Source organism: Pseudonaja textilis, chromosome 13, assembly GCF_049901715.1.
Source record: "Pseudonaja textilis isolate UNSWEBS1 chromosome 13, rPseTex1.2, whole genome shotgun sequence".
Lineage (NCBI taxonomy): Eukaryota > Metazoa > Chordata > Lepidosauria > Squamata > Elapidae > Pseudonaja > Pseudonaja textilis.
This window is the reverse complement of record NC_142002.1, coordinates 17760741-17786492: the sequence shown is the minus strand read 5'-3', so window position 1 is coordinate 17786492 and position 25752 is coordinate 17760741. Positions and strand designations below refer to the sequence as shown.

General features: G+C 46.5%; 2 protein-coding genes across 5 annotated transcripts; both read right to left on the bottom strand.

The window, feature by feature from the left end:
- Positions 1 to 1310: 1310 nt before the first annotated feature.
- EDC3 (enhancer of mRNA decapping 3) lies at positions 1311 to 15370 on the bottom strand. 3 transcript variants are annotated; one of them, XR_015745126.1, is made up of 8 exons: positions 15277 to 15370; positions 13170 to 13347; positions 12259 to 12569; positions 11073 to 11408; positions 5952 to 6105; positions 5260 to 5477; positions 1492 to 3022; positions 1311 to 1461 (listed from the first exon to the last, which is right to left on the bottom strand). XR_015745126.1 is itself a non-coding variant. In XM_026709851.2 (7 exons), the coding sequence occupies exons 2-7, from the start codon at positions 13331 to 13333 to the stop codon at positions 2688 to 2690; spliced, it is 1518 nt and encodes a 505-aa protein (XP_026565636.2). In that variant the 5' UTR covers positions 13334 to 13347; positions 15277 to 15370; the 3' UTR covers positions 1311 to 2687. The 3 variants fall into 3 exon arrangements, 2 of the variants coding, with proteins under 2 accessions (XP_026565636.2, XP_087797684.1); XM_026709851.2 differs by having other exon boundaries at positions 1311 to 3022; XM_087941558.1 differs by lacking the exons at positions 1311 to 1461; positions 1492 to 3022 and adding an exon at positions 3321 to 4713.
- A 791-nt stretch (positions 15371 to 16161) lies between these two features.
- On the bottom strand, positions 16162 to 24363 carry LOC113442331 (cytochrome P450 1A5-like). Of its 2 annotated transcripts, none has more exons than XM_026709850.2 (7): positions 24112 to 24363; positions 21601 to 22456; positions 20829 to 20955; positions 20057 to 20146; positions 19585 to 19708; positions 18887 to 18973; positions 16162 to 17876 (listed from the first exon to the last, which is right to left on the bottom strand). In XM_026709850.2, the coding sequence occupies exons 2-7, from the start codon at positions 22432 to 22434 to the stop codon at positions 17588 to 17590; spliced, it is 1551 nt and encodes a 516-aa protein (XP_026565635.1). In that variant the 5' UTR covers positions 22435 to 22456; positions 24112 to 24363; the 3' UTR covers positions 16162 to 17587. The 2 variants fall into 2 exon arrangements, with proteins under 2 accessions (XP_026565635.1, XP_087797683.1); XM_087941557.1 differs by having other exon boundaries at positions 21601 to 22453.
- Positions 24364 to 25752: the final 1389 nt, after the last annotated feature.

Here is a 25752-nt window from a genome sequence, read left to right as displayed (position 1 = left end):
TTGACTTGTTATGACTGCGTCTAGCTACCTGGACTTCCTTAATGGATGAACTTTTACGTTTAACAATAAAAATGGTGGTTTTATATATTGCCACAAATCTGGGAATTTTAATGTTTCTTCCCTTGCTGGCGGTGTTTTAAGTCCCTTTTTTTCTTTGTAAAGCAGGACACGGGATCTTTGGTCACTCCGCGTTTTGTGGCTAATTCAGTTGTGAAATTGACCTCAAAGGCACTTGCCTTGTAGATCAAGGCTAAACTACAGATTAACCACCTGAATGATCTATGCTAATTCTCACTGTCAAGCTGCAAAGTTTTAACTAAAAATAGTTGGGTTTTGAGAGTCTATATACCAAAAGTCAGGCTCCACTTTTTCCCCCCTAGAGAAAATATTCCGTATTTAGTAATGTTCAAAAATTACACATCAATAAAATAAGGAAGCATTTAAAAGAAAATGGCAACCAGTTCAAACATTTAATGCATTTTATATAATATATTGCCTTTGGGACCTGACTTCTGAGGCCTGGCTTACCTTACATATTTAGATATACTATTTACCTGAAGGTGAGTAGCTTTAAATGGAATATTTGATAAAGAGGTATTGTTTGAGAGCCATACTGGACAGTAGCACGACAAATCCTGAATTGAAATGAGCTACAGAAAAGTGCCGATATGATTGTCTACCAAGCCATGATTACACCATTTGTTCTGACAGATCCGCTTCATCATTCCTCGGGATGATTTACCCCTCTCTTAAGCCATCCCAAGGTCTTGTTACCAATTCAACCCAAGCTTGCGGTTTGATCTTAAAAGATGTACAACTTTTGATAAAATTGGAAGTTATACATATGGTGCTGCTGTAAACACCATTGTGAGTATCGGGGCATGTACATTCTCTGCCCCGGTCTCCCAATTTTAATTATTATTTTTTTAAAATTTTATTTTAAGCCTAGAGAGCACCCTAGTGGTGAAGAGGCTCACCTCCTACTTGGAAGGCTGAGTGTTCAATCATAGATAGATGTTTCTCTCCTAGAATGCAAAGCAGAAAAAAATATCTGCGAACTATGCGTAGGCATCAGGAAGGGCATCTGGCCAGTAAATTCTCAGCATCTTCCAGTTGCTGCAATTCTACCCCGAATTAAGGGATTACAGAGTGTAAAAAGGGAGTTTTTGTCTTTTTTAATTTAAAGTCTAAATTAGTGTGCGGGTTTCTGTCCGGGCTGACAGTTCTGGGGGGCGGGATGGGGAGAGAGAAAGGCCACTTGTTTCCTGCGTGGGGAGCGAATGAAAATGAGCACAACTTGGCAAGCGAGCTGCTTTTACTGCAGTTTATTCATTGTGATTCATGAGAATTCTGCACGGCATCTTTGGAGACGAGAAAAGGCTGAGAATGGTGGTGGATTTTTTGAAGCTTCCCACTTCGTTAAAAACCTGAAGCCCCTGAAATCTAGACGGTGCCTAAGGACTGCAGGAACACTCTCTCTCATACACACACACACACACACACACACACACACACAGTAGCAAGACCCAGTTCCCCACAGAGTCGTCGTAAGACAATTCCCCACAAAAATGGGAGAAACGGAAGCGGAGCCAAGCTATGACGCCGCCTACGGAAAGAGTGCTTCATGGGCTTTTCAGCGTGCAGAACCATAATTGTTGCCAGCCAGTTGCCTCTTGCAAGGCGTTCCGGACTAACTGACAGAACATCACATCCGTTCTATCGCTCCGTACGAGCAGCGCGCTGTGTGCCCATTCTAAAGGAAAGTAGACCGTTGTGCCCGGGTGGAGCGTTTAAATCTTCCTGGACCTTTGTGTCCAAGGGGAACGGCATGAGCCCAACAAAGCTAGTTCTTTCGGTCTTGTGCACGCAGTCTCGCACTCCATGCACACCATACACACAGAAAAGGAACAGCCGTTAATCCCCGCGCGCCCCCTTCGCAGTAAGATGGCAGGGCGCGAGCAACGGTGGAAACCTAAAAGTCGGCACGATCCCCTCCGCTCCTCCATCACTCCAGGTGTCCTTCGCGACACCCACACAGACACCGATCACTCAATGGGCCCACAGCAGGAGAAGTAATGGCTCCTTTGAGCCGTAAGAAGCGAGGGCTGGCCCTGGAATGGAGGCAAGCGATCGCCACCCGATGGCGACCCCAACGCGGGAAGCCCAAGAACCTTTGAGCTTGAAAGAAAAGGAGGACTAGCAGGAGCCCAGCTGAATTGCCATCATTTCATTGGTGATCGTGGAAGGCCGAGGGAGGCACCCCAAGCAACCTGTCCCCCCGCCACTCTAGCGCTGAAAAACAGCAAAAACCCCAACCCCAACCCCCCAAAAAAGTGTGAAAGAAAAAATCACAATGGTCAGGTAACGCAACCAAGCAAAGCAAGGCCTCCGGCGTTAAAAGGGGACGTTCCTGCTCATCGTCCCACCATCGACGTGAGCTGCCTCAAGACTCCTCTAGGCAACGGCACAGGAGCACGGATGGCTCCGAGGAAGGAGAATCCTTGCGCTTTCTCTCGACCTGCTGCCAGCGACGGTGTTCCTTCGGAGAAGAAACACGGCCAGAAGTTTTAAAAAATACTTTCCCGCCCCCACCCCCACTCTTAAGGCGTCCATAAAAGTGTCCATACGGTCAGGATCCACCGGGTTTGTCTTCTCCCCTGGACGACAAAGCCAGGCTTCCCTCTCCTTTAGGTCGAGTGCAGAGGGATGACAAATTTGCAGCCGAAAGGCGAGTGGTAATTGATGCCCACCTCCTGGAACACTTTCTGCGGGATGCCAATGTCGCACAGGTACAGCCGGCCGGCCCTCTCGCCCAGCGGCAACGGCAGGCCCAGGGCCAGAGACCACTTGGCGTCGATTTCTTGTTCCATTTCATTCACCGGAGGGTCCAAGCTCAGGACGGGGGCTCTGTTCTGGTTGGCCCAGTCTACGGCAGCTTTGTACCAAGGCTGATCCCTCAGGAAAATGTTCTCGTGGCAATCCAAGCAGTTGATGACTAAGTCAACAGGCGTCTCTGGAAGATCTATAGGGGGGAGGAAAGAGAAGGCATTAGGCATTTGCGAATGGAGTGTCTGAAATCAGGGGTGGGATTCTACTGGTTCGCACCTATTGGCTAGAACTGGTTGTTAACATTCTAAGCAGTTCGGAGAACCGGTTGTTAGAAGAAATTACTGGCCTAATCCTGTAAGGAAGGCAGGAGGAATCATTCTGGTGTTGCTTACAGAAACTGCCTCTCCGTTAACCCTTATTACATTCTTGGCAGGACTAGACTTCCCGTCTCAGGAACTTCTCTGGAGTTTTTTTCCCCTCCTTTGCTGGTACTTTGCTTGTGTGGAGTGACCATTCAAAGTTACAGTGGCACTGAAAAAAGTGACTTATGACCATTTTTCACACTTATGACTGTTGCAGCATCCCCACAGTCATGAAAGGCCAGGCGAAGAGATGCGTGCCTCGATGTAAGTGATATTGAGTTGGCCACGCCCAGCCAATAACATGACCACCAAGCCACACCCACCAACTTAGCCACGCCCACAGAACCGGTTGTTAAAAAAATTGAATCCCACCCCTGTCTGAAACTCAACATTACGCTTAACCTCAAAAACGTCATCAAATAAACCCAACAAAGAAGGTTCTTTCTGCACCAACTCAGAAAGCTCAAACTGCCCAAGGAGCTGTTGATCCAGTTCTACAGAGGAACGATGGAGTCTGTCATCTGCACCAGAGGTGGGTCTTCAGCAGGTTCTGACCAGTCCTGGAGAACCGGCAGCGGAAATTTTGAGTAGTTCAGAGAACCAGCAAATACCACCTGAGGTTTTACAGTATCCTTCCCCTTCCATGCCCACCAAGCCGCGCCCACAGAACCAGTAGTAAAAAAAATGGAATCACACCACTAATCTGCACCTCTTATCACTGTCTGGTTTGGTTCTGCAACCCAACAGGACAGACCCAGACTCCAGAGAGTAATTAGGAGCTGCAGAAAAAACAATTACTACCAACCTGCCTTCCATGGAGGACCTGTGCACTGCACGAGTCAAAAAGAGGGCTGTGAAAATATCTACAAAGCTGGCTGAGGAATTCTGGGAGTTGAAGTCCACAAGTCTTAAAAATTGCCAAGTTTGGGGACCTCTGGTCTAATCTGTCGCCTCGGCCTGCGACCGAATCCAACCTGTTCTGGTTGTATCCCTGAGATGGAAAAACAAACCAGCATTTTCCCCACTAGATGGAGCTGGTCAGATTCAAACTGGAACAGGCGGTCAAAATAGCTAATGCTTCCCGCATCTAGAAGCCTCAATGGATCTCAAAACTTCCTTGTCGCCTTCCAGTTGCGCCTCGGACACTAGCAACAAAAATATTCCAAATCTGCCCCCACCGCCCTGAAGTACAATTTTTATCAGCCAACTTTCTTCCTAAGCCTCCCCCCACTGCCCACTTTAAAACAAAGACATTTGATTTTAAAAACCCTTAAAAAGAGTTTTTAAGAGATATCAAATGTTGACCTCGCCCCCTGAGACGTGTTTGTGGAAGGTTCACAGGAGTCCGAAAAGCACGAATTATTTGTAGCATGAGCCAACATTGAAATGGGTACCTGCCTTTTAGAGGGCTCCACTTCTGAATCCCTGGAATGGATTGTTTTATGGAGTGCTGGGAGCACCCTGATTCACGCGTCTTAAATGTCTTGGTTTTAGGTGGGTGTCAAAATCGAGGAAATTGGATCTGGAATAATTTTAAGTAGCAGGCAGCCTTTTAAAGTTTCATCCCGTCTTTCTCTTTGGGTTTTAGGCTTACTTTTATGGTGTTTGATGATTGTGGGGTCTTGCTAATAAGAATTGAGAGATAATTTAACAGATTAACAGAGTTGGAAGGGACCTTGTAGGTCATCTAGTTCAACCCAAGCAGGAGACCCTACACCATTTCTGACAAATGGCAGCCCAGTCTCTTCTTGAAAGCTCCCAGTGATGAAGCTCCCACCACTTCCAAAGGCAACTTCTGTTCCATGGGTTGATTGTTCTCCCTGTCAGAAAATTCCTCCTTATTTCCAGGTTGAATCTCTCCTTGTTCAGTTTCCATCCATTATTCCTTGTCTTGGAAAGCAGCTTGACCCCTTCCTCCTCTCTGTGGCAGACCCTCAAATATTGGAAGACTGCTCTCCTGTCTCCCCTGGTCCTTCCCTTCTCTTCCCTAGACTAGCCCAGCCCAGTTCCTGCAACTGTTCATCCTCATCATCTAATTTAAAAGGCTCCCTTCCACATTTGCTATTACCTTTAATGCTGGACACCTGCTGCCCTTCTGTCTTGCCGAAGAGTGTCAGCTCGTTGGTGATCGATTCCAGCATCTTGACGAAATTGGGGAGGAACAGAATGACGTCGACGTCGTGATTGGAGAGGTGCCGACCACAGCTGATCCCCTGGGCCCCTTTCACGTGGGGGCCACACAACAAGGCCACGGTGGGTCGCTGGTGGATGTTTTTAGGGTTCAGCCTGGAAGCAAAGGAGGATTGAGTTTTGTTGAAGTGTGAATTTACAGGCAAAGGTGTCAGCGTTCCTGGAAACCTCCACTCCAACAAATAACTCCGAGACATCTTCGGTTTTAATTGGACAGTAAAACTGGCACATCTGGGGAATCCTGAATCTGAAAGTACTGGGCTTCCTTGCAATAAGTAAAAACTACAAATCCACCCACTCACCAATCATCGCACCCCATGCCCCAATCGCCATCCATCCCAACTTGAGACTTCCCCTCACCCAGGTGCAGAAATAACATGACCTTGAATTAGAAAAAGAATGTTGTTATGTCTAACTACATATACACTCCAAGAAATTCCCCCCTCCCATTTTCCCAGGCTCAAAATGTGGCAGTGTGGGAGCATCTGGTCTCCTTCCAAAGCTGACCCAAGGTGCAGAGGAGAAAAGCTTGTTGCTTCTCTTGAGAAAAGGAACTTTGAATCCTTTTACCTGTTGGGTCCTCCGAGCAAACTCAGGGCCATCTGGCTGGCGCACACACCTGTCATTTCCAACCTCCGCTCAAGAGTCAAGCCATGCTTCTCCGCCACGGAAAGCAGCTTTTTGTGCAGCTCGTAAGAGACGCTCGGGACGACCAAGCCGGAATCTGAAACGCAGAATTGGAGGAGAGTTATCAATGGGCCCTTGAACAAAAGGAGGAGGGCAGATCCATCACCTAAGTCACCACCCAAAGGAAGGCCAGGTTTAAGCGATGGGACTTGACCCTTTTAAACTTGGCCATCCCATCCCAGAGTTCTTTAGGACCGTCGACAAAGTGGGTCATACAAAGCTCAAGGAAGGAACTATGTGCTCTCCCAAGACGTAAGCTGGTTTCAGAGCTGATGTACAGAATCCATACCTTCAAGAAGCAGGGAGGTTGTGGCCCTCCAGATGTGGTGAACTACAGTCACCAACACCTCCATCACGCTAAAGGAGTTACTGAGACTTTTTTCAGCTACCAGAGCCCATTGTTACAGATTAACAGAGTTGGAAGGGACCTTGTAGGTCATCTAGTTCAACCCCCCATCTAAGCAGGAGACCCTACACCATTTCTGACAGATGGCAGTCCAGTCTCTTCTTGAAAGCCTCCAGTGATGAAGCTCCCACAACTTCGGAAGGCAACTTCTGTTCCATGGATTGATGGTTCTCAACTGTCAGAAAATTCCTCCTTGTTTCCAGGTTGAATCTCTCCTTGTTCAGTTTCCATCCATTATTCCTTGCCTGGCCTTCGGGGGCTTTGAAGAATAGCTTGACCCCTTCCTCCTCTCTGTGGCAGCCCCTCAAATACAAGAACCTCATTCCTTCCTTAAGGTAAAACTATGCAAAGAAAAAAGATGATTATTCTGCAAGAGTATTTTAGTAGTCTTTCAGTAGTCTCAATGCCAAATCTTCAGGGGACACCTGCCTGAGTAACCCCAAGATCGTTTTTTTTTTTTTAAGAGTAACAGAACCTGGGTTTGGCTTTAGAGGGATAGGTGATCTCAATCAAATCGAAGGGAACCATGACTTGTGAACCCAGCTGGCAACAAGAAGTTGTTTAATGTCTCTTGTTGACAAGCTTATTTATTGCACAGAAAAAGAGCGGCCAAGCAGTGTGTAGTTTGACCTTGCGTGTTCACAGCCAATTAAAGTCCCCACCTTATCTTTATCGGCTTTATTACATTAAGTATCAATGCTACGGCTACTTTGTTCTTGAAACGCCGACTACAACAGGGATAACTTTTATTGCAAAAGAAACAGTCCTATATGTTCAAAGTCAGAGAGGCCCCAGCCCTGGTTACAGTAATATAGGTAGTCCTCAAGTGGAGTGGTCGCCAACCTTTTGGACCTCAGGGACCACCAAACTCATCTTTTTAAATCCCGCCGACCAGAGACCCTGGGAAAATCCACCCAAAAAGTCTGCAGGAACGTCCCCCACCGTCTGCAGGAACGTTCCTACCGATCGATCGTTCTTTATTTGGGATTGCAGGATACCGTCTCCAGCACTGTTCTTAGGAGGAGAGAGAGAGAAAGACTTTTGACTGCATGCAAGGAAAGCAGCAGAAGCCGCAGAAGTCTTTCTTTCTCTCCCCCAAACTCTGCCAGAAATGAGTCTTTGCCAGCGCAGCCTCTTGGAGCAGGATAACTTGCAGGGTCCCAAAGACACATTTGGGGGAGAGAAAGAAAGACTTTGGCTGCTTTCCTTGCATGCAGCCAAAAGCAGAAGAAGCAAGCAGTGGAAAGAAGCAGGCCAGTGGCCAGGCCAGGCACGTGGGGCGATTGGGGCAAGTCCCCCCGTCCCCCCTCTTCCTCCTCCCCTCACTACATGTTGTTCACAATGCAAGCAACACAAGCCTTGTGGTCCCACGGGCCATGTGGGTGGCACAGCCTTGTGTTCCTGCTCAGCCTGGATTAATTACTTGGGGGGGGGGGGGACATTTCTCTGCGGACCACCAAAATTTTCTCATGAACCACCAGTGGTCCCTGGTCCACTGGTTGGAGACCACTGCTCAAGTGGTCATTAATGAGACATCACACAAAGAAGAGGGGAGGTCAACCTATTCTCCAAAGCACCAAAGAAGGCCGGACAAGAAACAATGGATGGAAACTTATCAAGGAGAGAAGCAACCTGGAATTAAGGAGGAATTTCTTGTCAGTGGGTTTTCAGCGGGTATTTCAGCAGTTGGTTCCTGTTTGGTGTGTGCGCGCTCCCGTTTCAGCACTTGGTGCCGAAAAGATTAACTATCACTGGTAGAGGGTCTCCTGTTGAGGTATTCCCCGTTAGGAGAATGAGTGCACTCAGGGAAACATAGTGAGTGTGGTAATGAATAACACACAACCAGCATACAGATACACTGAATAGTAAAATGTAGGTTATACTTCCAGTAAACGGGTAAACAAAGTCCAACAAACGGTCCAAATCATACACGGTTAAAGCCGCTAGTATCAGTCCAGGGATAATCCAAAAATGAAGTCCAGTATCATAAACAAAATTCAGTAAACAGAGTTTGCGAACAGTTGCAAGACTCACAGCAATCCAAGCAGAACGGCGATCAGGCAAAAGGCAAATGCAAGAACAAACCAGGTTTCTGGCTCCATCTCATGGCCGTTGGAGGAACCTCAGCCAATCACAAGTACAGCGTTCTCTTCAAGATACAACGGCATTAAACGACTATCCTGGTTTTATATATTGCCAACCCAACTGTTAGGTGACTATCATTCCTAACAGCTCAAGCAGGGGGCTGGGCTAGAAAACCTCCAAAGCCCCTTCCAACTCTTGTTATGCTGTGAACATGGGGGTTTTTATACGCAAGCCCACCGCTTGCCCCGAGCCAAGTTTGGGAAGTAAGCAAGCGCTTAGCGACTGGGTGTAACCTGAGGACGATGTGCACTGCCTTTGAGCCCCGGAGGTGGTGAATGGTGAGGGTGTGAGGACTGGGCTACCTTCCAGGGAAAACAGGTCTCTTTCAACACCTTCCTTTTGCTGGCCTTGCGTGCCTTCGCAGCTCTTGGCTCCTAAGGGCCCTTCACATAAGGGGAATCTTGCTGAGGACAGGAGAAAGATAAGGTGTGCAATTACACGGCCCCGTTGCACGCAAGGACGAGGCTGCATTCATTGCTCTCGGATGGGGGCGTGAGAGAACCCAGAGGATTCCCCTCCCTGCTGCTCCCTCACGCAAGGGCAACCAGTTGGACCAGCTTATCACAACCAGACGGGCTTAAATAAACTCAGTGAAGGCGGCGGCAATGTAAAAAAAAAAAAAAACAAGGTAGCGTGTAAAGCTGGAGGAAAACAAAATGTGTAATGATGGAGCTGCAACCGGAGGCTGGCCCCGAGCCAGATTTAAATTACACCAGGGCTGGGAGATCGAAGAGGAGAACAAACGGGCTTAGGATGGGATATGGTATCGCCGGGGTTGCTGACTGCCAAGGTAGATGCTGCCGACACAGCTTTGCAAGGGGCACCGAAGGAGGCCATTACGCTTCCGTTTCATTCCCATTGATGCCAAATCCTGCCCCCGTTTGCTCCACGCCTTTATCACAACTGCCGGCTTCGCTTGGTTGCCTGCAAGCCCAATAAGGCTTTTTGCCTGCCCAAGGAGGTGCTGATCCAGTTCTACTGAGGAATGACTTGAGTCTGTCATCTGCACCCCTATCACTGTCTGGTTTGGTTCTGCAACCCAACAGGACAGATACAGACTCCAGAGGATAATTAGGACTGCAGAAAAAACAATGGCTACCAACCTGCCTTCCATGGAGGACCTGTATATCCTGCACAAGTCAAAAAGGGGGCTGTGAAAATATCTACAGACCCCTCACATCCCGGACATAAACTGTTTCGACTCCTTCCCTCAAAACGATGCTATAGAGCCCTGCACACCAGAACAACTAGACCACAAGAACAGTTTTTTCCCGAAAGCCATCACTCTGCTAAACAAATAAGTCCCTCCACACGGTCCAACTATTTACTAAGTCTGCAGTACTATCACCACTAATCTTCTCATCACTCCTGGTCACCCATCCTCTCCCACTTGTGATTGTATGACTGTAACTTTGTCACTTGTATCCTTACGATTTATATGGACTGTTTCCTAGTATGATTTGATTGCTCATTGTACCCCATGACTATCATTCAGTGTTGTACCTGATGATTCTTGACTCCTGACAAATGTATCTTTTCTTTTATGTACACTGAGAGCATTTGCACCAAAGACAAATTCCTTGTGTGTCCAATCACACTTGGCCAATAAAGAATTCAATTCAATTCAATTCAATTCTATTTCTATTTCCAATTCTATTTTCAATTAGATTCTATTCTATTCTATTTTCTATTCTATTCTACTCTTATTGTACCCTATGATTATCATAAGTGTTGTACCTGATGATTCTTGACTCTTGATGAATGTATCTTTTTTTAATGTCCACTGAGAGCATTTGCACCAAAGACAAATCCCTTGTGTGTCCAATCACACTTGGCCAATAAAAAGAATTCTATTCAAACCGCCTTTCCCTCTGTTAGGCTGCAGTCTCCCTCCATTGAAACGAGTCACGCGAGAATCACGGCTCTGCTGTGAGACCTAATCGCAACTGGGCCACCGTTCAGAGGAGAGGGCAAGTGGTGGCCGCTTCCTCCAATCGCTCCTTTGGGGAGAACATCTGAAGGAGACTTTGAGAGTAGCCACCTTTGGTCTTCGGACTTCCTTTTCAAAGCACCACCCTAAGGTTTACAGGAAGCTCTCGACTGACCACCTCAGTTTAGCCAAAACTTCTGTGGCTAAGCGAGACAGTCGCTGGGCAAGATTTGCCCCCATGTTACGACCTTCCTTGCCACCGCTGTTAAGCGAAGCACTGCAGCTGTTAAAAGTTAGCCAACACGGTTCTGGGTTCTCCGTGGCTTTCCCCGTCACGTCACCCCCATCATAAATATGAGCCAATTGCCAAGTGCCTGGATTTTGATCACGTGACGGGGATGCTACAACGGCTGGGAATTGTGAAAAGTGGCCATAAATCAATGTTTGACTTTGAGCGGTCACTAAATAAACCGCCGTTAAGACAAGGACTACTACCTGTGACCGTGTGAAAATGCCAACCTACCCGTGCAGAACTCTTTGCTCGCCTGGGGGACGGTGATCCTCCGGTAGACGATGGGCTCAGACTCCAGGATGTTCTCGTCGTGGCGGTAGCGGGCGGCCGCCTTCTCGCTGGGTGTGCCCCGGGAGCGTGTCCCGCCCTTCCTCTCGTAGGTTTCTATCTCTTCGAACACCGCGGCCTTGTCGAAGAGGGCCAGGTTGCCCTCGAAGTCAAAATCGGTGTCCGGGATCTCTTCGATGTCGTCTCCAAAGCATTCGTCGTCCTTGCTCTTCATCTGGCCGTTCTTCAGGCCGCTCTTTTTGGGGGTCGCTTGGTTGGGATGACGGCTACTGGACGACCCTGGGAGGGAAGAGGACACAGGTCAGAAGAGACCGGGGTTTGCTTTCGAGGAGAGCGCCAAAGGCAGAGACTCCCCCCCTAAAGCCCCAGAAAGCAGGCCGTGGAAACCAGCGAAGCCGCATCCGTGGGATGCTGGCCGTCCCCAAAACCACGCCCCTTCCGGCCCACGGAAAAGCCTCTCTCCATGGAACCAGTGTTCTGATCCAGCTCCCCCAACACAGCAAACCCTCTGAAGTTAACTCCATGATTCCTTTATTAGGAGTGCCAGCAGCCCTGGCGAAATGTTTCTCTCTCACTGCAGGGTAATAAGTCCAGGTGGCTGGAAGATGAATACTCATCTGTCACATCTATCCATCTCCACCCCCTTCCTTTTATCCCCAGAGCTCGGGTGGGGGGCTTCGCTAGCAGCGGTGGCTCTTCTGTCCGAAGGACCAGCCCATAGATTTCCACTGCTCTCCTCTCCTCTGCCTTCTGCGCATCGCATCCGCACGACAGGCACTGGACCCAGCTGTTCCTCCTCTTCCTCATCAGTCACCTCCAGACCTAGGGGCTGTTGACTCTCCCTTTGATGGCTGACAGACAGCCCAGGCTCCGCCTCTCACTCTGCCACCTCCATTCCCTCTTCCCCCTTGGGGCTCTTGGGTTGCCCTGAAGCTGATCCCGACTCCCACACCTCCTCCTCTGCTTTGGCTCCTGGCGGGGCCGGCGGCCGACCAGCCACAACAACCAGCCCATGGTGCCCCAACGGTTGGGGTCCTTTTGTCATACAGAAACCAGGCAGAGCAACAGACCGTATAACCACAGCCACCCCAAGGTGGAACCGTGGAATGAAGTCCTAGGAGAGACTCACACGAGTTGTGCCTGCGGCGGAAGTTTTTGGATGGGTTCAAGGATTCCATGTGTCGGTCCATGTAGCTCTTCGAACAGGGGTGCAGCTGAGGAGAAAGAGCCACCTCTTGGGCCTTCACGTCCGTCCTCCTGGGGATGTTCTGCGGAGCACTGGTAGGCTTCTTCAGCAATCTGCCAGTGCCGTTCTGACTGGCGCCACCCGGGCACTCGAGAACAGGCATGCCAAAGTCAGGGTGCTGGAAGTCTCTACATGGTCCGTTATCGCCAAGGCCTGGAATCTCCAAGATCTTCAGCTCAGTGATATCCCCAGCCCTAAACAGGGGAGGGGAGAGGACCAGAGATGAGGTTAACGGGCCAGAGTGCTTGCCTCTCATCGCATCCTGCTAGCCCGCGTGGGGTAGAAAAGGAAAAAGCTACGCATCTCGAGGGCTTCCGGTTTGGGGAAAGAGTGCTATATAGGAACATACATACATCATCCTGGTTCATAGTTTAACCATCAAGAAACTACACTGCCAGAAGAACCTTTCCCAAAATATAAACGCGGTAAGTGGAGGGAAAAAAAAAAGTGGCAAGTTTGTGAAACCTTTTCTCTGAGATGACGAGTTGTAAACAATGTTCAGGTGCTCCTGCAACAAGCTATTCTTTAGCTCCTTTTTGTAAGCATGGACAGACTTCCAGGCTGCTGGGTTTCCAAACAACCCACCTCCCTTATAAACATACATTGCACAAATTTATATATCTATAAAAAAAAGACAGCAAGTCAATTTGACAACAGCTAGAAGCCCCGAAAAAAAACGAAGCATAGACGATGCGCACCATAAATCTGTAATGCTCCTTGCAATGGGTGTTTTCAGAAAGAAAAAACTACAACAGTTTTCAAGCCTCAATGAAGAGTCACAGAGGAGCATTTACCTGAAGGTAACCTCTGGCACCAAACACTTGACTCCGTTATGGAAAGGTCGCGTGAGTGAAATTGTCTGGCTGGCTTGATTCACAGCAGACACTCTTCCCTGGTAGACTCCCAAGCTGTCTCCACAACTGATCGAGACGATGCTTCCGAGCCAATCCGTAGCCATGATTCCCGTGATTGCTGCAAAACAATCAGAGGGGTGATGAACTAACATATATTGCACCAGAGGAGCATATTTTAGCTCAGGGTTGGACCGTGGAATCCTTGACGCCCTCTGAGCTTGGTGTTTTTCTTGTGGACGTTTCATTACCCAACTAGGGAACATCATCAGTGCTAGGAGGGAGCAGGGTTTGTGGAGAGAGGAGGAGGAGGAAGAGGAGGAGGAGAACTGTGCTGTCCTTGTTGATCTCTGAACTTTGTGATTTTATTGCAGACATTTCATTACCCATCTAGGGAACATCGTCAGTGCTAGGAGGGAGTGGGGTTTGTGGAGTGGAGGAGGAGGAGGACTGGAGGGTCCTTGATGCTCTCTGAGCTTGGTTGCACGGATGACCTTGGGCGAGGAAAGGCCCACAAGCGAACAACCAGGCTCAGAAGGCACCAAGGGCTCCTGAAATAATCCTTGAGATACTTTGGAAGGATTAAATCTTTTTTTTTTATCCACTACCAAACAGCCTGGCCCGTAGATCAGGTTAAGCGAGAGCGATTGCCCAAAGTTATTCAATGGGTTTAGTGGACCGTTCTGTCTGCCCACCAGTCGCTTTTGTATGTCCATCAACTTATCTGTCCATCAACCTATCTATCCGTCCATTTGTTCATCAACCTATCTGTCCATCAACCTATCTGTCCGTCCACCTATCTGTGCATCAACCTATCTATCCGTCCATTTGTCCATCAACCTATCTGTCCATCAACCTATCTGTCCGTCTGCCTATCTGTCCATCAACCTATCTATCCGTCCACTTGTCCATCAACCTATCTGTCCGTCTGCCTATCTGTCCATCAACCTATCTGTCCGTCCACCTATCTGTCCATCAACCTGTCCGTCCATCAACCTATCTGTCTGTCTACCTATCTGTCCATCAACCTATCTGTCCGTCCACCTATCTGTCCATCAACCTATCTGTCCATCAACCTATCTGTCCGTCCACCTATCTGTCCGTCCACCTATCTGTCCGTCTGCCTATCTGTCCATCAACCTATCTGTCCATCAACCTATCTGTCTGTCTGCCTATCTGTCCATCAACCTATCTGTCCATCAACCTATCTGTCCGTCCACCTATCTGTCCATCAACCTATCTGTCTGTCTGCCTATCTGTCCATCAACCTATCTGTCCATCAACCTATCTGTCCGTCCACCTATCTGTCCATCCACCTATCTGTCTGTCTGCCTATCTGTCCATCAACCTATCTGTCCGTCCACCTATCTGTCCATCCACCTATCTGTCCATCAACCTATCTGTCTGTCTGCCTATCTGTCCATCAACCTATCTGTCCGTCCACCTATCTGTCCATCAACCTATCTGTCCATCAACCTATCCGTCTGTCCGCCTACCAGTCTACCTATCCGACAGATGGGCAGGTGGACAAAGGCGCCTTTCGCCGGGTATTCTGGGATCTGTTGTCCACACGTGTGAAACTGGCTGAGGTTGCAGGTTCAAAGCCTGCGCTGGAAGCCCAGCGAACCCCTTCGGACAGTTCCCTTCTCCAGCCATCAGGGGGAGGATAAAATGGGGAGGGGGGAGGCTCCCCCCATTGGACTTGGGAGGACTCCCCCAAGTAAGTTCCCTTTTAAGGGGGAGGGGGAGCCACACACACACACCCCCAGGACCATCATGGCAAAGGTGAGACTCGAACCCGGGTCTTCGCCTTTCGGGGACCCCAACCTCTTCATTCTGGCCCATGTACTGAACTGGGGGAAGGGAGTGACGTCACTCTCCTCCCAAAAGGGGCGTGGCCGCTCCCCTCGCGCCTCTGCCTGAACAGCCCCCCAGGCGGGGGAGCGGCGGAGCAGCGGAGCGGCGGAGCAGCCGCGGCCCTGGCCCTCGGAACGGCGGAGAAGGACGCCGGCGGGCCCCCGCACAGGCCTCCCCGCGACCGCTTCCACACCTGGGACGAGCAGCCGAGGAACCGCGGACTCCAGTCTCCGCCTCGCTCGACTCTTCTCTTCAGACGCCTTCGCTCCGGAAATGTCGCCCAGCAGGGGAAGTAGGCGTCACTTCCGCTTCCGCCTCGCTTTTAAGGCTTTCTAGGGATGGGACGCACAGGCGATGGTCTTCGTGGGAAGGTACTCGGAGGGCGCATACGTGAGAGGCGGGTAGAAAAGGCTCGGGCCGAGTGCTGGGCATGCGCATTGGCGATATTTGGGGACGCTTCGGGAAGCTCAGTGGGCGTTTCTCAACCTTAAACGTAGTTAGGACTCCAATTCCCAGAATTCCTCACTTCGCATGCTTTTAAGATGCGTTGGACTTCAACTCTCAGAATCCCCCTAGTTGGGGACTTATGGGAGTTGTATTCATTTATGTTACTCTATTTTTATAACTGCCAAGGGCATGGAAGTTTAGGGGGTCTTAAAAGTTACCAAGGTTGAGAAATAGTGAGCTAACTCAGGGGTCTCCAACCTTGGCAATTTTAAGCCTGGAGGACTTTAACTCCCAGAATTCCCCAGCCAGCATTCTGGGAATTGAAGTCCGCAAAACTGGCTGGGGAATTCTGGGAGCTGAAGTCCTCCAGGTTTAAAATTGCCAAGGTTGGAGACCCCTGAGCTAGATCATAACCCAGATCTTGGAAATGTCATAATGTCAAAACTTTCTAGGAAAACTCTTTTCATCATGTAGCAAAATCCACAAGAATGTGTAACTCAAAATCCCCAACATGTTATTCAGAAAAGCATCAGGTTGCCATTTTTATGACTGTTTTCCTAAAGGCTTGTATCCCTTTAAAATATTATCCGATTTTCCTTCAAAAGTGCAATTGACAAACTGGAAAACCATCTCATAGAAAGCCGTTTTTTATTTTTATTTTTACAATATATACAATGCTTCATAGAGACCTTCTGGGTCCCCTAAATTTTAATATCTACGCTAGAATTTGACACACACTTCAGCAGAATCAGTGCCTCTTAGGCAGATAATTGAGACATAAAGTGCATTTAATAATTCAAAGCACCTTTATCAAGCACAATTCCCTAGTTGTCACACTTAAAATGCCTTAGTTCATTTTTGTCGTATTTTAATTTCAGTTTTCCTCTTAAGAATGCCAAGGAGGTATACATATTATTTCTTGTACAAGAAAGCCTGCGAGGTAGATTACGATAAGACAGCGGCAAGTTCAAAGTCATGACATAAATGGCCAATAAAGACAAGTGTATGATAGGTTTTAGGTAGCACCATCCCGCCTACTTTCTAGACTGATTCCTTCCCTGTAATCTTGCAATGATTTAGATCCCATCCACTTTGGGGAGATCTAGACCAGAACATCCCTATGCCAACATCCAGGCCCAGATCTTGTTACTTTGCCAAGATCTAGATCCAGATTCCACCCATGTCACCTTGCAAAATTCTACTTCCACCCCACCCCGTTCTCTTGCAAATAGATCCAGGTTGCATTTCCGGCCTCTTGCAAAGATTTAGATCAGGGTGGTCTCCAACCTTGTGGAGTTGAAGTCCACAAGTCTTAAAGTTCCCAAGGTTGGAGACCCCTGATTTGGACTCTGCTTCTCTCCCTGTTATTTGCAAAATTCCAGATGCTATCCCTTGCAAAACAACAACAACCCATCTTCTTCATTTTGTATGGCTGAGCATCTTAGAAGGAGAACTGGAATTTGCACGTATGGATGGCTACCTACTTTGGTGTACCTAGATGTGTTGATAACGTTCCTCTTGCACATGGACAACGAGTCTGAAGGACTCTACCTTTGACATACAAAGAATATGCTGTATATTATACATGGAAATCCTGTCCGCGTTCCAATAGAAGCGCAGAATTTTAGAAATGCCTTTTCAGCAAGACTTCCCAGCTGTAACAATTCATCATTGTGCTTCTCAGCTCTACCTGCTATATAGTTTTTACACCTGTGGCAAGAACCTCATGAAATAACGCCACGTTGGGAAAACCCTTCCGTTCAGTGTGAATTGTCCAGTCACAAATACACAGGATTATTCAAGGTTCAAATCCAGCACCTGCTTAGATCAATTTACGTTCTGAGACAATTCAAAGGACGTTCTTTTGCGCTAATAAAAGACCTAATGAGATTATCCCCAAGATATAAATTCCCCAGATACATATTGCAGCAAGCTAGTAACATCATTGGGGGTGGCTGAGCCACTCCAAACCAAACAACAAATCCTATTAGAATATGTAACCCCTCTTCTTCCTTTCTGGACAAGGGTCAGTCTCCATTCGTTCTGGATTTTCCATGCTAGAAACGAGGCTTAACCCGGAAGTGTTCGCATTTCTTGTATTTCATGGTCAGGCCATACTGGGGAGTTGCATCCATCATCTCTCTGCCAGACAGAGTGAATTCCAGTTTTTGCACCAAAGTCGTCAGAAACAGGAACACCTCCCATTTTGCGATGTTCTGTCCAATGCATTGCCTTTTGCCCAAGCCAAAGGTCATCACTTTTTCACACTCCACTCGGTTTATTCCTGTCCCGTCGGTTGCAAGAAATCGGTCTGGGTTGAAAACAGAAGGCTCCTTCCAAAGTTTCCTGGGGAAAAAAATAAAAAAAGTAAACACACCATCTTGGTCAGGGGTCTCCAACCTCCGACTGGCTGAGGAATTCTGGGAGTTGAAGTCCACAGGTCTTAAAGTTGCCAAGGTTGGAGACCCCCTGATCGTGGTTATCCCTTTACAAAGCTCTCAAAGCAGATGAGGAGAAACCACACATTCAAATGTCCTTCGCCTAGCCAGATTAAAGCAACTACTTGTGGGGTGGAACAAGACTTCCAAAATTTGCCAATCTGCTCCTTCCATAATAACCTCTATGGAACCCAGTAAGGTTTTGCGGAGATGTCATCCAGTCTCAACTTTTAGACAGATCTTCCAATTGCCAAATGGATTTGGCAATCAGGTAAGATCTTTTGTGAGCGTACCAACACATACCTCTTCAGGAATAGATGTTCTGTTAAATGATCTGAATTAAATTGACGCAGCATATGCCCGAAATTCCTCTAAATGTAAATTCCCAGGTGTGTGGACTTCAAATCCCAGAATTCCACTGCCAGCAATGGCCATCGATGAGCATTCTGGGAACTAAAGTCCACAAACCTGGAAGTTGCCAAGGCTGGAAAATCTAGAATAAAGATGGGAAGGACCAGATAGCATTTCCACCCACCCAAAGACTTGTAAGAAGCCTCCAAAGCTCTCGTTACTTTTTCTACTACTACTTAATCCCAAATACGGGGATATTCAAGTTTGACTTACAACCACAATTGCAACTAGCTAGCAGGGGCTGTGAAAAGTCTGACTCAGTTCCACAAAGGTGGGTTTTTTAAATGTGCAAAAGTGTCATACTAGCCCTTACTGTTGTTAGTTGCAAAGTCAAGTCCGAACCCATCGCAGTAGGCCCTTACTGCAGCTCTTTAAAGCAGCCATGTCTGACATCTAAGGTGCTGCCTGGCCCTAAAAGCAACCCAGATTTTAATCCATTGCATGTAGAATTCTTTTATATTGCTTGCCTTGGCAAGGAGTTAGAGAACTGTTCTTGGCAATACTTACGGATCGTGGTTGACCTGCCATTGGTTCACAAACACGCAGGTATCTTTTGGAATGTAGAAGCCATTCAATGCAGTGTCTCTAGTGGTGCTAAAGAGAAAGAAAATATTTGCGGTAACAGGCTGACTACTATTAATAGAACCGCATGAATACAGTCAGTTCTTTTGATAAGATTGAATAAACTTCTTTTAAAAACATGGAGGTTATGCACATAGCAAGCCTAGCCGTTGACAAACTGCTATCTCCTGCTAGTCACTAATAATATTTTCTACTACTCTAGAGTCACCTTGGAGATGTGTTCATACATCACACTAAGGCACAGTTGGTTGAAATCCACAACACATCTACCACAATGAGCTGAGTTCACCCACAACAAAATCAGGACTCTACGTGAAGTTGCAGTTCATAAGAATTATTGTTCTAGCCTGCACAAAAGAATCTAGTCAATTAAAGTTCTATATTAATTTGGCGCTTAGAGAAGAGTCAAGGGAATTCAAGAGGGCTGGGATTTGGACCGTTGGTGGCGACCTAACAACTCTAAGCTGGTGACAAGCTTAACTACGCCTGCTCTTCTCTCATATATTTGTTCCAAACTCTCTGGAAAGTGAGACTCAAGGCCCTGGATCACTTGCTAACTCCTTTGTGTCATAGTGACCTCTGATTTTCTAACATAAGTTACTCTCCAGACAAATCAATCTTACCAATGAGGGATTGTGAAGGGAATGAAGGACGAATGTCTGAACATCTCGTACATAAAAGCTTCAGAATAAGGCAGCATGGCACGGTCAGATTGCTTGGGGGTCCTTTCTCTTCCAATGATTTGGTCTGTGGGTCAGACGAAAAACAGAAATAAAGAACCGTTTGGTCTGCTGGTGAAGGCACGTAAAATACAATCTCACTGTACACATGTTGCACTCTGACAATAAAGGTAATAATAATAGGAGATGGTGAGTTCAAGTCCCACAAAAGCCAGCTGGGTGACTTTGGGCCAATCACTCTCTCCCACCCCAATATCCCCAAATAGGAGGTGTGTTGGATATATTCAGCACCTGGGGTTATTTGTAAAAACAATAAGAATGGGATACAGATAAGTAAATAGATAAGAACAGAAGATGGATGGAAAGCCACTCTTGGAAAGGGGACTTTTTAAAAGTCGACAGATTTGTAATTTACCTAGTTCTTCTTGAATTCTCTTCTGGATTTCTGGGTAAGTCACCAGATACAGAAGGCACCAGGACAGGGCAGTAGTGACAGTATCAAATCCTGAACAGACACAAAAAAGAAAAAAAGCATTTAAGCATCAAACATAGTAATTGCAGATTGGATGGTGTTAAATGCTTTTGTTTAACCGTACACATGTAAGCCGTGCCTAATGCTAACTCATCAGGGGCTTTGATGCTTCCCGGGTTCAAACATTTTGCTAAGCCCCCGTGCCTTAGCTCAGTTTGGAGAATAAAATCAAGCATGGTCAGGAAGCGGCTTGAGGGAATGGCATTGTTTTTGCAAGTTGCCAAAGGTTTTTAGCCTGAAGCTCCACTTCTGCGCCACTGTACTACTCCTTCTCAAAAGTCTCCAGATGATAGGGTTAAATTAAATCTGGAGGACTCTATTGAAAAAAAAAAAATGTTATACCCTCCCAAGTTAAAAATGTCATTATCGTATGCAAGACTACCGGAGATGAGGAAGAGGATTCATCCCCCTTTCCATCTGTCAAATTATGTCTTGACCCAAAAAACCCAGGGAAGATACAGTAATGGCTGAGAAACATGGAACCATAGGACCCAATTTATGCAACTGGGGGAGTTACGAACCAGAGACGGGACTTGATGGCTAGAAAAGGTTTATTTTCTTTAAATGCATTGACACCTGTCTGTCAAATGGATGGTACTGGAATGATCAGCAAATGGGGAAGGAGAAAAAGGCTTTTAGGACAAGGGTTTCTTACCAGCTCCAAAGAGTTCGTTGACGATACCAACAATGTTCTTATCCTCCAGGGCATCCTTGGCGTTTAAGTTTGGTTTTTTATCCTGGCAGAAGCTGATGAGGGAGTCCGTGATATCTCGGATGTTATTCTGCAATACAGACCAGAAGGACAAATGTGACCCCCAACTTCCAGACCACACGACTCCCGATTTCACAAAGAACCCCCACCTTGTTATTTAGATGACCACATTGTCAAACTTTTTTTTCCTGCAACTAGGTCATTAGGAGTCATTCTCACTGAGTATTGGTTAACCGTGGTTTGTTGAATAAGCCAGGATTGGCTGGGTCCAGATACTCTGCTGACTCAGGTCATATTGAAACCACAGTGCTGGAATTCATATATCACATCAAGCCATGATATGCCTACTTTGCTTTGCTTAGCATGTTCGGCCATCTTGGTTAACTCAGTAAATAAATAGGCTGAAAAACAGCTTCTATCCCAGGGCAGGAGCTCTGTTGAATTCTGCTGTATAGTGCGGTGTTGGTACAGTGTTGGTGATTTCTGGTTCAATGTGTGAAGGATGTGTGTTTGTGTTTATTTTCATGTTCATGGTCATGATGTGCACTGAAGATGGTGTTTGATTTCGTTGTACGAGATGCAATGACAATAAAGTCAAGTCAAGTCAACTCAAGTCAAGTCAAGATATAACCCCCTTCCAATGCTCCCCTCTAAGCCTTGTATATATTCCATATCTATATCTATATCTATATATTCCTAATCTCTAATGACACACCTTGTCAAAGCCCTCATAATGTTCTTCCACCAGCTTCTTCATCAACACGTTGAATCTCCGGTTGAGATCTTTGAAAGCCTCCATGCTGCGACTGGGAAGATATTGGAGGATCGGGAAGAAATCAGCCGGGTTTCCGGAGGCGGCCACCAGCCCAAAATCGTTGTTGATGTCCACTATCTTCAAAAGTTCCTGATCCTCGTGGTCGTAACGCTTGCCGAAACACATGGCGCAGATGACGTTGACCACGGAGATGACCACGTACTGGAAGGGCTCAAAGCTCTCCTTCTCCTTCATCAGATTTCGGAACTTGGCGGCCAGGTACTCCGCTTCTTTGGAGACATGTTCCTCCAGCAGGCACATCGATGAGTTTGGGCTGGTGGAGCCCGCGAAGGTCTTGAGTGCGTTCTGGGCCAGCCTTCGGCGAACACGCCAGCTTTCCTCGGAATTGTGACCAAAGGTAAACGTCTGTCCATCACCAATGAACTGGAAGCTGTAGAGGTCTGGGCGCCCGGAAAAGTCGCTCCCTTGCTTCACCAGAGCTTGCTTGATGGTTTCTAACCCACTCAGCACCACGACCGGCCTTGCGCCGAGGTGAATGAGCATGATGTCTCCATACTTCTGGCTCAGCCCGGTCAAAGCCAGGTGAGGGTTTTTCCCCAGGTCCAAGATGTTTCCAATAAAGGGATACCCCCTCGGCCCTCGGAGCTTCCTTAACCCCGCTGGGATCCGTTGCCGGGTTTTGAAGAGAAGGAGCAGCAGGCAGAAAACAGCTGCGCTGATCAAGATTTCTGGGACAGAGAGCAGGCTTTGGCTTCGGGCCAATACAGACGTCATCTTCCCGAAATATTGTGGCCTGCTGAGGAGCCAAGGAGAAGAGAAGAAAGGAACGGGGTGAGTTTTATATTTCTAGATCTATTATTTTATACTGTGTTTGTGGTCATCTTTTTAACGTCGTAAAAACACCTCTTTCGTTTTATATATAGAAGAATAGAATAGAAATAGGAAAGAATAGAATAGAATAAGGAATAAAAATAAAGTAGGAATAGAATAGAGAATGGAATGGAATGGAATGGAATGGAATGGAATGGAATGGAATGGAATAGAATAGAATAGAATAGAATAGAATAGAATAGAATAGAATAGAATAGAATAGAACTGGACAGAACAGAACAGAACAGAACAGAATAATAAGAATAAAGGAATAAGAATAGAGTATAAACAGAATAGAATAGAGTAGAACAGAACAGAATAATAAGTATAGAATAAGGAATAAAAATAGAATGGAACAAAATAGAATGTAAAATATATAGAATAGAATAGAATAGAATAGTATAGAATAGAATAGAATAGAATAGAATAGAATAGAATAGAATAGAATAGAATAGAATAGAATAGAGTTGGAAGGGGCCTTAGAATAGAATGGAATGTAATGGAAAGAGAAAGAACAGAAAAGAAAAGAAAAGAAAAGAAAAGAAAAGAAAAGAAAAGAAAAAAAAAGAAAAATAGAGTTGGAAGGGACCTTGGAGGTCTTCTAGTCCAACCCCCTGCTTAGGCAGGAAACCCTACACCACCAAAGACAAATGGCTGTCCAGTCTCTTCTTAAAAACCTCCACTGATGGAGCACCCACAACTTATTGTGGCACATCATTCTACTGTTTAATTGTTCTAACAGTCAGAAAATTTCTCCTTAGTTCTAACTTGCTTCTCTCCTTGGTTAGTTTCCATCCTTATTGCTTCTTGTCCTGCCTTTAAGGTGCTTTGGAGAATAGCTTGACTCCCTCTCCTTTGGGGCAGCCCCTGAGATATTGGAAGACTGCTATCACGTCTCCCCTAGTCCTTCTTTTTCATTAAACCAGACATACCCAATTCCAGCAACACAATAATAGAATAAAAGAGTTGGACGGGACCTCGGAGGCCATCTAGTCCAACCCCCTTCTCAAGCAGGAAAACTTATACCATTGCAGACGAAAGGTTGCCCAGTCTCTTCTTAAAAACTCCCAACGTTGGAGCACTCACAATTTCTGCAGGCAAGGAAGATTTATTGTCTAACTCACGCCAATCTTTTAACCCCTCTCTCTTTTTTAAAGCAATTTCCTGACTGCTAAAGCAATTCACCTGTGGAACAACTGGCCTCCAGAAGTTGTAAATGCTCCAAAACTGGACGTTTTAAAGAAGCGGTTGGATACCCCTTTGTCTGCAATGGTAGAGGGTTTCCTGTCTAGGCAGGGGGTTGGACTAGAAGACCTCCAAGGTCCCTTCCAACTCTGTTATTCTATTCTGTTCTACTAGGGATAGGTTACTATGTTAGGAGTTGAGATTATTATTATTCTATATCCCTAAATGGTATTATTATTGTTATTTGTATTGTACCTAAAGTACACTGACCCAGACTAAATACACTGTTCCCCCAAGCACTTTTGTGGGATGTTAAAGGTTAAAAAAAAAAACTATTTAAATTAAAAAAAACATTAAAAAAACAGAAAAGAAAATTCGCTTCCCTCCTGGACTTACCCAGAAAAAATAAATGTAAAAAAAAAAGAAACAAGCCGCCGGATCGCGTCTCAATGAAAGGCAGGAGTTTTCAGAAAGACACGCGTGCTGGGTTCATCCCCACGTTGAAAAACGGCGGTGGAAATGGAAGCGCGGATCGCCGACCCGCTCTGGATTCGCTCGCCCGGCGCCGAAAACGGCTTCACTCCGGCGTCGCTCCGCTTTTTTTTTTTTGCCCAGCTTCATCCGGCGAAGATGCCCGGGGTTTAAAGCGGAGCGTACAACTTGGCTGGCTTTTTAAAGCACCCGCTCGGTTCCAAAGGCTTCCAGGCCCCTCCTCGGGCTCTGATTGGCCGGGAGGTTTCGGGTCAGGTGACAGCGGTTCGTCTTCTTCTTCTTCTTCTGCGAACCCGGGTTGGGTTTCGCCGGGACCGGACGCGCCTCGTCCGTGGTGCTTTTTGGGCTGGGGCGAAGCTGGTTGCGCTTTCTTTGCCTGAAAGCTCTCATTCTTGCTTTCCCTTGAGACAGAGAAGCGAATAATAAGAGAGCAGAGCAGAACGAAACCGAATAGAATATAGGAAAGAATATAGAAAACAGAATAGAATAGAATAGAATAGAATAGAATAGAATACCAGAGTAAAGAATAGAATAGAATAAAATATCAGAATAAAGAATAGAATAGAACAGAATAGTACAATAAAGAATAAAATAGAATATCGGAATAAAGAATAGAATAGAATAAAATATCAGAATAAAGAATAGAATAGAATAAAGTAGAATAGAATAGAATAGAAAATATAATAGAATAGTATAGACTAGAATAGAATAGAAAATAGAATAGAGAATAGAATAGAATAGAACAGAACAGAATATAATAGAATATCAGAGTTGGAAGGGGCCTTGAAGGTCTTCTAGTCCAACCCGCTGCCTAGGCAGGAAACCATACACCACGTCAGACAAATGGCTGTCCAACATCTTTTTAAAAACTCCCAGTGTTGGAGCATTCACAACTTCTGGAGGCAAATTGTTCCACTGATTAATTGTTCTCACTGTCAGGAAATTCCTCCTTAGTTCTAAGTTGCTTCTCTCCTGGATTAGTTTCCACCCGTTGCTTCTTGTCCTGCCTTCTGGTGCTTTGGAGAACAGCTTGACTCCCTCTTCTTTGGGGCAGCCCCTGAGATATTGGAAGACTGCTATCGTGTCCCCCCTTAATCCTTCTTTTCATCAAATAGACCTACCCAATTCCAGCAACCATTGTTTATATATTACTATTATCACTATTATTACTGCTATTACTACTATTATTATTATTATTATACAAAAAAAAAACGGCAGCGTACACAGCAAACAAGATAACCATGCTGGGTTTCGTATCACAAATCACTAGTCAAACCCTTCCCAAGCGTTTAGGACTGTGTGGTGTATCCGCGGATTATGCGAGCAGATCCCAGTAAGGTGGCCTTCTGCAGCTGACCAATGGTGATCTCGTCAGCGCTAATTGTTTTTGCCTAGGTCTTTAGGCACAGCACCCAGTGTGCCCAGTACCACTGGAACCACCTGAACTGGTTTATGCCAGAGTCTTTGCAGTTCGATTCTCAAGTCCTGATTGATATTTGGTGATTTTTTCAAGTTGTTTCTCGTCGATTCTGCTGTCACCAGGTA

Bases quoted from the DNA above. Each gene is read 5' to 3' on its own strand.
- LOC113442331 (XM_026709850.2), bottom strand. From the start codon at position 22,434: ATGACGTCTGTATTGGCCCGAAGCCAAAGCCTGCTCTCTGTCCCAGAA. The intron at 20,956-21,600 runs GTGTGTCATTAG...TCTGTATTGCAG, and splicing joins ATTATGAGGGCTTTGACAAG to AATAACATCCGAGATATCAC. The intron at 19,709-20,056 runs GTAAATTACAAA...TCTGACCCACAG, and splicing joins GAGAATTCAAGAAGAACTAG to ACCAAATCATTGGAAGAGAA.
- EDC3 (XM_026709851.2), bottom strand. From the start codon at position 13,333: ATGGCTACGGATTGGCTCGGAAGCATCGTCTCGATCAGTTGTGGAGAC. The intron at 11,409-12,258 runs GTGAGTCTCTCC...CTTCCCTCCCAG, and splicing joins CCGCCGCAGGCACAACTCGT to GGTCGTCCAGTAGCCGTCAT. The intron at 6,106-11,072 runs GTAGGTTGGCAT...TCTGCGTTTCAG, and splicing joins GAGCAAAGAGTTCTGCACGG to ATTCCGGCTTGGTCGTCCCG.